Here is a 12,247-nt window from a genome sequence, read left to right on the forward strand (position 1 = left end):
ATAGAAGGGCTCTACCAAGTGACAAGCAACACTCCTTTAATTTCTTTTGTAGATACCAAATAGTGGGATTTTGCCTGAGTCTTACTACCGTTCCTGAGAGAGGCAAAAAGGTGGCACTACACATTCTCAAAATTCAATGAGAGTTACCCAACAAAGAATTGCCTGGTACAATGAACACTTAAATTTTCATCTAAACAGACTTCCACACTGAAACAGAATAGACATACCTTTTCTTTCTTTCTATCTGCCTTATTTTACCCAGAGTTGAAGAACTGAAGTGGAGAGGTGCCAGGTATAGGGATTATACTCATTAAAACTGACCAACACATGCAATAGGACAAAACACTACATTTCTTCTCTAACATGGTATAAATGATAGAATTCACTTAGAATGACAAAAAGCTCTGAAATTAAATAGTAAAATTTATACCATCAAGTATTTTTCTAAATTGTTACTCTACCTTTAGAGCTGTAGCAAAATGGAAAAAAACTATAAAGGTGGGGGGGAGAATTTAGCTACCATTATATTTTTAAGAAAACAAGATACACGAAATACCGGGAAGCAATAACTGCTTTGAAATACAAGCCACTTCAAAGATGAAATGAAGTTTTACACTAGTGAAGGTCTTCTTAACTTTTTGAGTTAAGAGTCCTTTTGATGATCTGAATTCAAAGATTCTCTTCCTAGAAAAATGTACACAAACAAAATTTTGTATGTAACTTCACCAGATTAAGAGCCCTTGCTCTGGAAATCCTTAAAATGAATACTTAAAATAATGACTGGGTCTTTCTATTATATTTCCCTACTCTGGCATCAGCTTTATAAAGATAAAACTTCTAGGTTCTTCAAACTCTACTTGGGGAAAGTCATTCTTTACTACTAACTCCACCTAATCCTTATCAGCAAAATTCTAAATTTTTTTTTCCCCACAAATCTTACAAATATATTTATGGTTTCGCTTCCTCTCTAAAATATCAGTGAGAACAACACAGATAAAAGATGAAGCAAATATATTGAAATAACACTGGCTAGTTAAAATGTGGGATTATAGGTCAGTTATTTTTTTCCCCTCAACACTACTTTTCAAGTTGTTTTAAATTATTTCCACTGTGAGAGTCTGTCAAAAACAGAAACCAAGGATTAAAAAGGTCTCTAGACTTACATAAAACTCTCTCAACAAAGCCAATCAGTATATACAGTATAGTAATACTGCACATAAAAATACAATTACATAAATAATATATATATTATATACAAAATACATTATTTAACTCTCCCAATAACTTATTCTTCCAATTTTTTTATCATCATTCTAACTCACTCATGATAAAAAAGTGAGTGGTAAAGTCAGGATTCAAACCCAGGTATGTCTAACACATACACCCCCTTCTCACAAACTAAACCCTCAACCATGACATTTGATTGCTATGTCAGTAAGACTGGACTAGAAAAAGTTCTCTCAGAGATTTACAATGAATATGATCTCTCTGAAGTTGACCAAGATCAACCTCATGGTAGCAGTTATAAGAGGGCTCTGGTATAGACATGATAAAATAAAGTATATGAAAAAACCTTGGTAACTGATGCTATTAATAGTTTTATAATAGAAATAGAAGGATTTGTAAAGAACAAATCCAAAGATACTCCAAATTCTGCTCTGCACGCAAATTAAAGTCAGAAAGCATCAAATGTTGCCTAAAAGAATGCAAAACTCCATATAACATTTAACTTTTCTATCTTGATCCCAAGGTAATGATAACTATGGCCTTAAAGAAACACAGTCTATATACCAGAAAAGAATAAGTGGAACCATCAAAAATTTTAAATATATTAGAATATAACCCACAACATGGAGCGCCTGGGTGGCTTAGTCAGTTAAGCGTCTGCCTTCGGCTCAGGACATGATCTCAGGGTCTTAAGATCCAGCCCCATGTTGGGCTCTCTACTCAGAGGGGAGTCAGCTTCTTCCTATCCCTCTGCCCCTCACCTGCTTGAGCTCACTTTCTCTCTCTCTCAAATAAATAAAATCTTAAAAAAAAAAAAAAGAATTCACGCCTATGTGTATTTATTGGACTCTCAGAAGAAAGGATGCCAAAAAGAAGAAGAAAGAAGAAAGAAGAAAGAAGAAAGAAGAAAGAAGAAGAAGAAGAAGAAGAAGAAGAAAGGATGCCTAAGGTTCTATAGCTGAGTTGAACCTGTATTTATGGGAGGGAAAGAATTTGGGAAGATAGACCAACATTAATTAGGGGAGCAAGTTCAGATGCCCTAAATGAATCTCTTCTACAAAGAAACTAGTAATACTCCTAAACCAGCTCACAGGTTACTATACAATTTTAGCAGTTAATTTTCAGAGAGATATCGTCACTTCTCTCCTTGTTACTTACAAAACATTTGTGAAAATATATTAATGCCCAAAAGATTATTATCTGCATTGTGATTAATTTTTATTCTTATTTCATGATGTGAGTCAACAAAAATTTCTCCTAAGGCACTATAAATCAGCATTAACACAGTAACAGAAAAAGTAAAAGTAAAATATTACTTGAATGGATATTGGCACTCCCTGAAGTAAAGTATTCTAAAACCAAATAATAAAGTAAAATTATACTGAATTCTTATTATTCACTTTTCCAGAGAGTAACTTAAAGCCTACTATAATTTTAGCAGTAAACTCTAAATACAATGGTACCTAAACTGTCCCACGCTGTAGAAACCTAAGTAAAATTTTTTGTACCAAGATACGGAATAAAGTCTAAAAGGTGAAAAGAAGTAGGTAAAACAAATTATTTACAGGTTTGTGAACAGTGTTGAGCAATTAGTGAATTTATCAACAATTAAGATACTTAATTTGATACTCACTCTTGAAAAATATCTTAATTCTCTTGCAGTAATTCCCACATTATGGCATTAAGATATAAGTGCACTGAAAAATCCAGAGATACTCTACAGTTTACTAAAAAATTCGAACACATATAAACCCGCACACACTCACAAAGAGAAAGGGCTGCACATTTCTTTGAGGTTACCTAGTTTCAATTGTGCAGTAGCCTCCCTTCCCTCACGTGTTACCTTGTTTATGTTAAACCTGTGACTAATCTATTTTCTTTGCTACCTGGTTATACGGTTGATAACATTTCACCTCTGCAATGAATGGAAGAAGTATCTTTGTGCTTAGCTGATATTTTAGAATGCATAATTTTTTAAAGTGTTGGTTTCCACTGCAAATATTCTTTACCTGTTTGAACATCAATAACCATCTGATGGCCCCCTCTCATTCCTGGTCGGTTATCCTCTCCATCACCTGAAGAAGAAACAAATATGTTCTTTAAAAAGAATAACACAGAATAACTGGAAATCCAGAGTAACTGCATTCATAAGTCTGCAATGAGTGGTAAAACTAACACACATTTATTCTTTCAATATTAAAAGCAAATAAAAAGACTCAAAAGAAATAATATAACTGTGTTTATAATAATTACCCTGCTCTTTTTTCCAATGCTTTCAGGCTATTAATACAACAGGAAACTATTTTTAATATATTTATGACCAGTGCCATATCAGCAAGAAGGTAGGATATTCCACAAAAACATAAGACAAAAAACAAATGGCATGACAAAGTGAAGGTGGAAAGCAATTACAGAATTAGATCTCAGGTCTATATTCCAAGCATACCTAATTATACTTAGTATAATGAGCAGTTTTAAAGTTCATACAACTGGGATGCCTAGGTGACTCAGTTGGTTAAGCATCTGCTTTTGGCTCAGGTCATGATCCCAGGGTCCTGGGATAGAGTCCCATATTGGGCTCCTTGCTCAGCAGGGAACCTGCTTCCCCCTCTCTCTCTGCCTGCCTCTCTGCCTACTTCTGTTCTCTCTTTCTGTCAAATAAATAAATAAAAGATCTTTCAAAACAAAACAAAACAAAACAAAAAGACTAAAAAAAAGTTCATACAACTAAGCTACTGAAAACCAACATGTTATCAAGTTTTGTATTAATTTATATTATCACGTAACTTACCAACTATTTTGAGTACTGAGTGAGAAGTTTAAGATTTACTTCCTTTTGATTCCTATTTCCATGGTGGAGCTTAACAGGCAGTTTGAAATATGATCAGGGAAACTTTTAAACTTCTACAGAACTGCTGTTCAACTTGTATTGAATCTTACCTTATACCAAATCTTAATATAAACAAAGATACAACTTCATTTCAATGATTCAACAAATTGCAGGATTCTAATGTCTGTCCTGATATAAAACAGAAAATCTAAGGTTTTATTATTCCCCTATTAACTGAAATACATTACTTTGGCTAATAATTTTCCATGTTTCAGCTTTCTCCCAGGTAAAACAGGGACCATCCAAGTTTTTACTAATTTCACTGGAGTACTATGAAAAATACTGAAATGTCAGTTCTCTCTCTCTCTCTCTTTTTTTAAAAATTTATTTATTTATTTATTTGACAGAGATCACAAGTAGGCAGAGCTGCAGGCAGAGAGAAGGGGGGGGAAGAAGGCTCCCTGCTGAGCAGAGAGCCCGATGCAGGGCTTGATCCCAGGACCCTAGGATCATGACCTGAGCCAAAGGCAGAGGCTTTAACCCACTGAGCCACCCGGGTGCCCCTGAAATGTCAGTTCTTATATAGAGAAAATATCATGCCAAACTGAAACACTCAATCCATTACTACTGTATTCAAAGACTTCTCATTCAGAAGTTCTCCTAAATTCTTTCTCTGTTCCAATATAGTTAAGTTTTCACTGCTCGTTATCACTGAAGTTTTATCTTTGTCTTCCTTCTTCCCCCACATTGCCACTTTCAAGAACAGAATAAGAAACTAAAATAAATTTATTGTCAACATATTTGCATTTTATATACTTAACCCATCAGTTTTCAAATACACAATTATAATCTGTCTACTACAGCATGTGTTTCTCTGACAAAAATTATCTCAAAAATGACTGAGAAAGCAGGAGAAATGATGGCTGAATAACAGAAATTATGGAGGTTCATAAGCAATTTTCTCTAGAATATTAATGTTTAACAATATCAGGGAAGACCTTTCTCCCAATTTAAGAGAAGTGCTTAGCAATTTATGAAGACTGTCAGAAAAAAGCTAAACATCCACAGAATTGCCTTCCCTTAATGCAAGTAATTGCACTAAACAATCACTATACTTTCCACTACATTAACATCTGGCAAAGCAATGAATCAAGATCAAGAAGTGACAAAAAGGGGCGCCTGGGTGGCTCAGTGGGTTGACACTGCCTTCAGCTCAGGTCATGATCCCAGGTTCCTGGGATCGAGCCCCGCATCGGGCTCTCTGCTCAGAGGGGAGCCTGCTTCCCCCTCTCTCTGCCTGCCTCTCTGCCTACTTGTGATCTGTCAAATAAATAAATAAAATCTTAAAAAAAAAAAAAGTGACAAATACTTTCCTCTGTATAAAAAAATGGATCAATGGAGAAGACTATGCACTAGATCAGATTTTAAGTTTTTTTTTTTTTTTAAAGATTTTATTTATTTATTTGTCAGAGAGAGAGAGAGAGAGAGAGCACAAGCAGGCAGAGTGGCAGAGAGAGAAGCAGAGAGAAGCAGGCTCCCCACTGAGGAAGGAGCCCGATGCGGGACTCGATCCCAGGACCCTGGGATCATGACCTGAGCCGAAGGCAGCGGCTTAACCCGCTGAGCCACCCAGGCACCCAGATTTTAAGTTTTGATCAATACCCTCTAAGGTCAACAGCTCAAAGAAGGAAGCATGAGTCCCAGGGTTTAAGGCTCTAAACTCACTGCGGTGCTCAATGTAAATTCCTCAGAGAGTTACCTGTACCAGTATTTATTTTTATCAGGGTTACTACACTAGTTTTCATTTGTATCTGCATAAAAAGTTGCGCAGATTTAGAATAGTATGCTCCATTTCTACTCTCCTCATAAGCCCTGTTCATTTCAGAGAGCAATTCTGCAAAACTGAGGGTTTATCAGGATCACAACTGGCATTACAACACTAAGCCTGTAATTTTACAGTACCTCTATAAAAGCAGTTTATGAGGGTATTCTGTGTAAAAACTGTCCAAAAACAAAAAGGTTTCAAAGAAAAGTTTAATATAGTAAACTAACTCCACCATCTAGTTAAGGAACCTATGTCTTAGGTTAAACACTCATGTTTCCCAAACAAAGTACTGTAAAACTTGTGCTACCCCGGGAAAAATGATACTAAACCATTAAAGCAAAACCACTCACAATCCAGAAAACAAGACTTACCTTTGGTGCTTTTGGGAATGATTTGACTCCATCGTGGCTTATATTCCTGTTGGCTGATGTACTGATTGAACAAACCATCTGCAAATATCAAATGAGAGACAATTATTTATACCTTAACTGGCTTTCACCTTTTGTTATAGCAAAAAAGACAAAAAAGCCTGTATTAATAAGGGAAATTATTAATATGTCACTAATACACTAATAGCATATTTTCAGAAAATGTATCACTTCAGTTTTCACACTATCTCAAATATATAAAGTATTAGTTGACAAAATCATGTAAACAAATTGTTTTAGTGGCAGCTCATACCAAATTTACTATGTTTTCCCCATTTTTGTCACGACAAATACAAGAAAACTAGAGACGAAAATGAGTGCCTCCTACTGGGTATTTAAAGATACAAATGTAGTGATCCCAAGGGGTGGGTGCACCTGAATGTTTATAGCAGCAATATCCACAATAGCCAAACTCTGGAAAGAACCTAGATGTCCATCAACAGATGAATAGATAAAGAATATGTGATGTGTGTACACACGTGTACACACACACACACACACACACACACACACACACACACACACACACGGAATACTATGCAGCCATAAAAATGAAATTGTGCCATTTGCAACAATGTGAGTAGAACTAGAGGGTATTATGCTAAGTGAAATAAGTCAATCAGAGAAAGACAATTATCATATGATCTCTCTGATATGAGGAATTGAGAGGCAGGGCTGGGGGTCGTGGGGAGTAGGGAAGGAAAAAATGAAACCAGATGGGATCAGGAGGGAGACAAACCGTAAGAGACTCTTAATCTCATGAAACAAACTGAGGGTTGCTGGGGGGTGAGAGGGGGTAGGGATAAGGTGGCTGGGTTATGCACATTGGGGAGGGTATGTGCTATGGTGAGTGCTGTGAGTGTGTAAGCCTGATGATTCACGGACCTGTACCCGTGGGGCAAATAATACATTATATGATAATAAAAAATTTAAAAAAAAAAAAGGAAAAAAGAAAACAAGTGCCTCAACAACTTTGATCTTTGGTCTAGGGCCTTATATCTTCAGGAAAAACAAAACTAATTGTTTAAAGTGAAAATTACATTTTGACATAATTTTCTTTGAGTACAAAACCACAGAGATAAAAGTAGCAGTACCAGTATAGTAACATATTTACTGAATACTTACGAAATGTTAAAGTTCACTCTTAGTTAAGACAGACTAAATATGACTTAATTTAAAAAAAAAACAACTTTATGAACTAGGTATTACAGATGGGGAAATGCATGTTTAGGGATATTAGGGAACTTAACCAAAATCATGCAGCTCTTAAGTGGTAGGCAGGGACTCGTGTTTCACTCTGTTTTACTTCTGAAATTATTTCATCAATAAATTCGTAGTTTACTTCTTAAGAGGAGTTGTTACCCTAGCTGCCATAGTGGTTACAGAGACGGAACTCCCCATATAATACCTATTTCATCCCAAATAATTATCAAGCCCTAATCCCATGCCCCTCAACAAAGATTAATTTAGAATGGTATGGACCCCAATTCTGGCTAATGTAGCCAATATTTCTTTTGCTTCTAAATAAACATGCCAAGAAGACAAATCTACTTTTATTCTTCTGGAAATTTTCCTATCTGTATGCAATGTACCTAAGTGCTACAGCCAGTCTGTACAAGTATGAGGATGAAGTCAATTCAGTAATGACGACAAAGCAGAGACGGGAGAAACTGGATCACTGAAGTGACCAACTATGAAATCTACCTCTGGACTTGTTATGTTATATAATAACATATTCTTACTTTTTAAACAAGGGTTTCCTTTTACATGAATCCATATAGATTATAATTTATAAAGACAAATTTACTATAAATTCTATCATCTGACTCTGATCTCAATCTGAAAAAAGGTTTTCCCTTCTGCTTCATTTAGTCCCTGAATGTAAATACTTTTCCAAAGAATTTGTAAGTAAAACTGTCTGTTCAACAGGACTTACACACTTGCCACAGACTGTGTAATGTACAGACATCTGCCTAATGTTTCTCTTTTCTGGGTAATTACGAAGCTCAGCTGCAACCATAACCATTAGCTTTCAAGTCTTTTCACTTGGCTTTAACTGAAAACTTCCATCCCATCGACTCCTCTAGTCCTCCTTTAGGACTTAAAAATTTTTGCAATAAGAAAGTTCTAATATTCTTCTTTCCTTCTGAAGTCAGCACTCAGTAGCATTTTTATTTTAATTGTTTATAGTAAGGAGAAGAAGTAGATTCTCAAGTTATTTTATTAAGAGTGTTTCATAATCTACTCCCCCGTGGGCTTTCCTGATAATTCTCGCTCATCCAGCTCACTCCGACCAATACTCTCCCATTACAAGAACTGGAAAACTTTTTTTTCAGATAAAATTAACAGGGGTTGCTGTTAATAATGATGATAGTAAAATAGGAATCATAAATTTAGAATTCTATAGACATAAAACATAGTAACTGAATTTTATTCAGTTTTAAGATAGACACATAAAAGTTAAATAATCCTTTTAAAAAAACAAACAGAAGACACAATTATTTGATAAAGACAATGATTTTAAAATATGCATTAATTCTACATAATGGCTACCTGAAGAGAAAGAATAAAGTAAAAGACATAAATATACGGAGACAAGTACAAAACTAAGAAAGACAAGGAAACTGCAGACATGAAAAATAGAAAGCAAAAATACAGAAAATTAGAAAAGTCATAAATTTTGTATTTTTTTAACAGTAACCAATTGCCATTTTACCTAAGTCTCTGATTCTAGTTATAATTAGCAATACAACTTTGATAAGTTCCTTATCTGTAAAACTTGTGTTTAAGAGCTTGACAGGGCCAGAGGTTCCTTCCAAATTCTGGCACACTAAGATTCTACCACTATTATAACCAATATATTTACTGGAATTATGTGTCTCTGGCCCATTTTACTTTATGTTCATCTTAGGTAAGTCTTCATCTCCTCTTTCCCCTTAAGCCTTATAGCACTATTCGGAAAGAGAACTCATAATCCACTGGGGAAAATTCTTTTAAGAGTGATCACATCAACAGTTCTATTCAAATGAAGGACCCCATCCTTGATCTTTCAAGTCCTTCTGAATATTGCAAATAAAATTAAATTCTCTGATTGTTTCTTCAACCAATCGTTCTCTTTCTTTAACCAATCCCACTCTTACTAACCTAAAAAGCTTACAAATACTCTTCCCAACAAAACCTGCATGTTATTTTTTTTTATCAAACACAACTGTCCTAAGAAAATATAGTGTCAGTAATTTTCAAAGTAAAAAGAACAAACTCCCCAACATTATATAATTTCTGTAAAATAATTTGTAAATGCACACACAGACACACAGGTGGAAAAAAGTAAGACACTGCCATGTGTCAAAAAGTTAAGTGATTTTCTTTGGTTCCCAGGATTAGGATGATTTTTTTATTGGGGGTTTTTTCTTTGTACTTCATTGTTTTCCTAATTTTTTTTTTTTTGCATTGAGTACTATAATTATGAGAAGCCACAAAACAACTAATATATGAATTATTTTCAAACCTCAAAAGATACTTTGTAACATAGTTATTGTAACATACTGTGACATAAGCCATTTTCATAGACTTTGTTACCCCTGAAATGTCCATTCTCACAACTCACTAGACACATCCACATTTCTACAATCAGTGCTTTATACGTTAACATTAGCTTGTTTTTAATAAGGACAAAGAGAGCCAAATATGTCCAAAGTTTATTTACAGTCAGGCTTGCAGAGGATATTACTCATAATATTTAAAATACTAGCTACTCCAAATTTAAAATATTAGAAATTATGATAGTCTTATTCTAGGTAGATAAAATTAATCTTCTCCTGAATAATGGACAGTCAATAGCACAACATCAGATATGCTCAGTATAAAATAAAAGCTTAGAGTAGGGGGAAAAAAAAAGGCAGGGAATAGGGGAACTTTCCTAGTCACGTGATTGACAGTTCTTCGGAGTCATCTTAATGTTAGTAAGTATCTTACATTAAAACAAATTGCACATAAAACTTCTACTTCCAATAAAGCATATTCCTAGTATATAATGACACCCTAACAAGGCACACCGTTTTGTAGCCAAGCAAACATTTGAAAAAAATTAGGGAACTTTAAAATTTGTCTCCCTCTCTCCCTAACGAATTCCTTTAGTCTTCACAATTCTAAAAGACAACAATTCTCTTTGATGTCTCCTCCCCTTCTATGGAGACTCTTAAGAAACATGAAGAAAATTATTCAGATATAGCATTATCAAATCTGGAAATAACCTTTCAAAAAATATCTTACCATAGAAAAAAAGAGTTGACTTTTACTGAGTACCAACTATGAGCAAGGCACCACAAAGGTTAAACTAATTTACTCCTTAAAATAAACCTATACAATGGTTATTATTAATTACTGCAAAGGTTAAAAAATTAAGGTTCAAAGAAGTTAATTAAGTAACATGCCCAAGGACTCCCAACAAAAAGTATAAAGCTCAATTTCAAAGTCTCAAATCTTTTCAACTCTCCAGACTAAATATAAAGATAGCTTATATATATAATGGATTAACACACATTTAATAGATTAATTTTTTTTTTTAAATCTAAGATAAAACACTGTAACAGACCTGGAAAAATTTACCTAATCAACAATACATGAAAAAAAAAAAAAGAATTTGTTTGGAAAAGAAAACTTGCCATACCAGATCATTCTACTACATATTAAATACAATATTAAAAGATTAAAACAAAAAGAGTTGAAGAAAATTATTTATGTTTCAAGGGAAGCAATGTAATCTCCTCTTAAATGAAGACCTACTGCTCCTGTGGCTAAAGTTTACTTTTTATGTTTCATTTCTTCTCTAGAATGCTGATTTTGCCACCACTCTAGATTACTTACTTACTGAAGCATTTCTGTTGGTTGGAAGTGGAGCAAAAAAGCAATGGCTTTTTCGAGAAGCTAGCTATTCTACCAAAAAAACAAAACAAACAAACCAAACCAAACTGAACACCTCTTCTTTTGAAAGAAATCATGGCTTAACGTAAGACAAAAGCTAGAAATCTATCAATTTCAGCCCTCTCACATCCCTCTACACTCCCAACTATCCAACTCTATTATTAGCTTATTGACACTGATTCATGTTATAATATTAAGTCATCTAACACTCCAAACAAAAAATATTATAATGACTTAAAAAATACATATTTGCATTTTACAGAGAAACATGATAAATTAAAGACAACTCTCATTTAATCTATTCTATTATGCATCATTGTTTCTTGACAGGGAAAGAGGGTTATCAATAAACAGTCCAGATGGATCTGGAGTAGGTTAGATGGCATAGCTATATAATAACTTTCAATGAAATGACATGCTTTAAGAATTTTCTTTATGTCTGCAAAAAGAAAAGTAATAATGCAAATGCTTACTAAGGCTTTGGTAAATAGTAATACTACATGCTACAGAAACTTTATTTTTTTAATAGATTTTATTTATTTTATTTTAGAGAGAGAGAGACAGAGTGTGAGTGGCAGGGGGAGGAGCAGAAGGAGAGGGAGAGAATCTCAAGCAGACTCTGTGCTGAGTGTGGAGCCCGGCACAGGGCTTGATCCCATGACTGTGAGATCAAGACCTGAGCTGAAACCAAGAGTCGGCTGCTGAACCAACTGAGCCACCCAGGTATCCTGAAACTGCATTTTTAAACAGAACAAGTTTAATTTCTAGAAATAAAACAGTCATAAGCTTGAAATCCCTAGAAACAATCGATTAAAATGGTACAAAGATGAAAGGAGGATAAAGATTTTTTTCAAGGGGCGCCTGGGTGGCTCAGTGGGTTAGGCCGCTGCCTTCGGCTCAGGTCATGATCTCAGAGTCCTGGGATCGAGCCCCGCATCGGGCTCTCTGCTCTCTAGGGGAGCCTGCTTCCTCCTCTCTCTCTGCCTGCCTCTCTGCCTGCTTGTGATCTCTCTA

General features: G+C 34.8%; 1 protein-coding gene across 2 annotated transcripts in view; it reads right to left on the bottom strand.

The window, feature by feature from the left end:
• The window catches only part of LOC111151948 (muskelin 1), a 172,662-nt gene that overhangs the window by 77,208 nt on the left and 83,207 nt on the right, over positions 1–12,247 (bottom strand). For both annotated transcript variants that reach the window (XM_022510190.1, XM_022510191.1), the window contains exons 7-8: positions 6,254–6,331; positions 3,237–3,302 (exon numbers count right to left, since the gene is read on the bottom strand). In XM_022510190.1, the coding sequence (XP_022365898.1) occupies positions 3,237–3,302; positions 6,254–6,331 (144 nt within the window). The remainder of the gene's footprint in view (positions 1–3,236; positions 3,303–6,253; positions 6,332–12,247) is intronic.

The sequence above is a fragment of the Enhydra lutris genome, unplaced genomic scaffold (assembly GCF_002288905.1).
Source record: "Enhydra lutris kenyoni isolate GAN:26980312 unplaced genomic scaffold, ASM228890v2 scaffoldscaffold27, whole genome shotgun sequence".
Taxonomy (NCBI): Eukaryota; Metazoa; Chordata; class Mammalia; order Carnivora; family Mustelidae; genus Enhydra; species Enhydra lutris.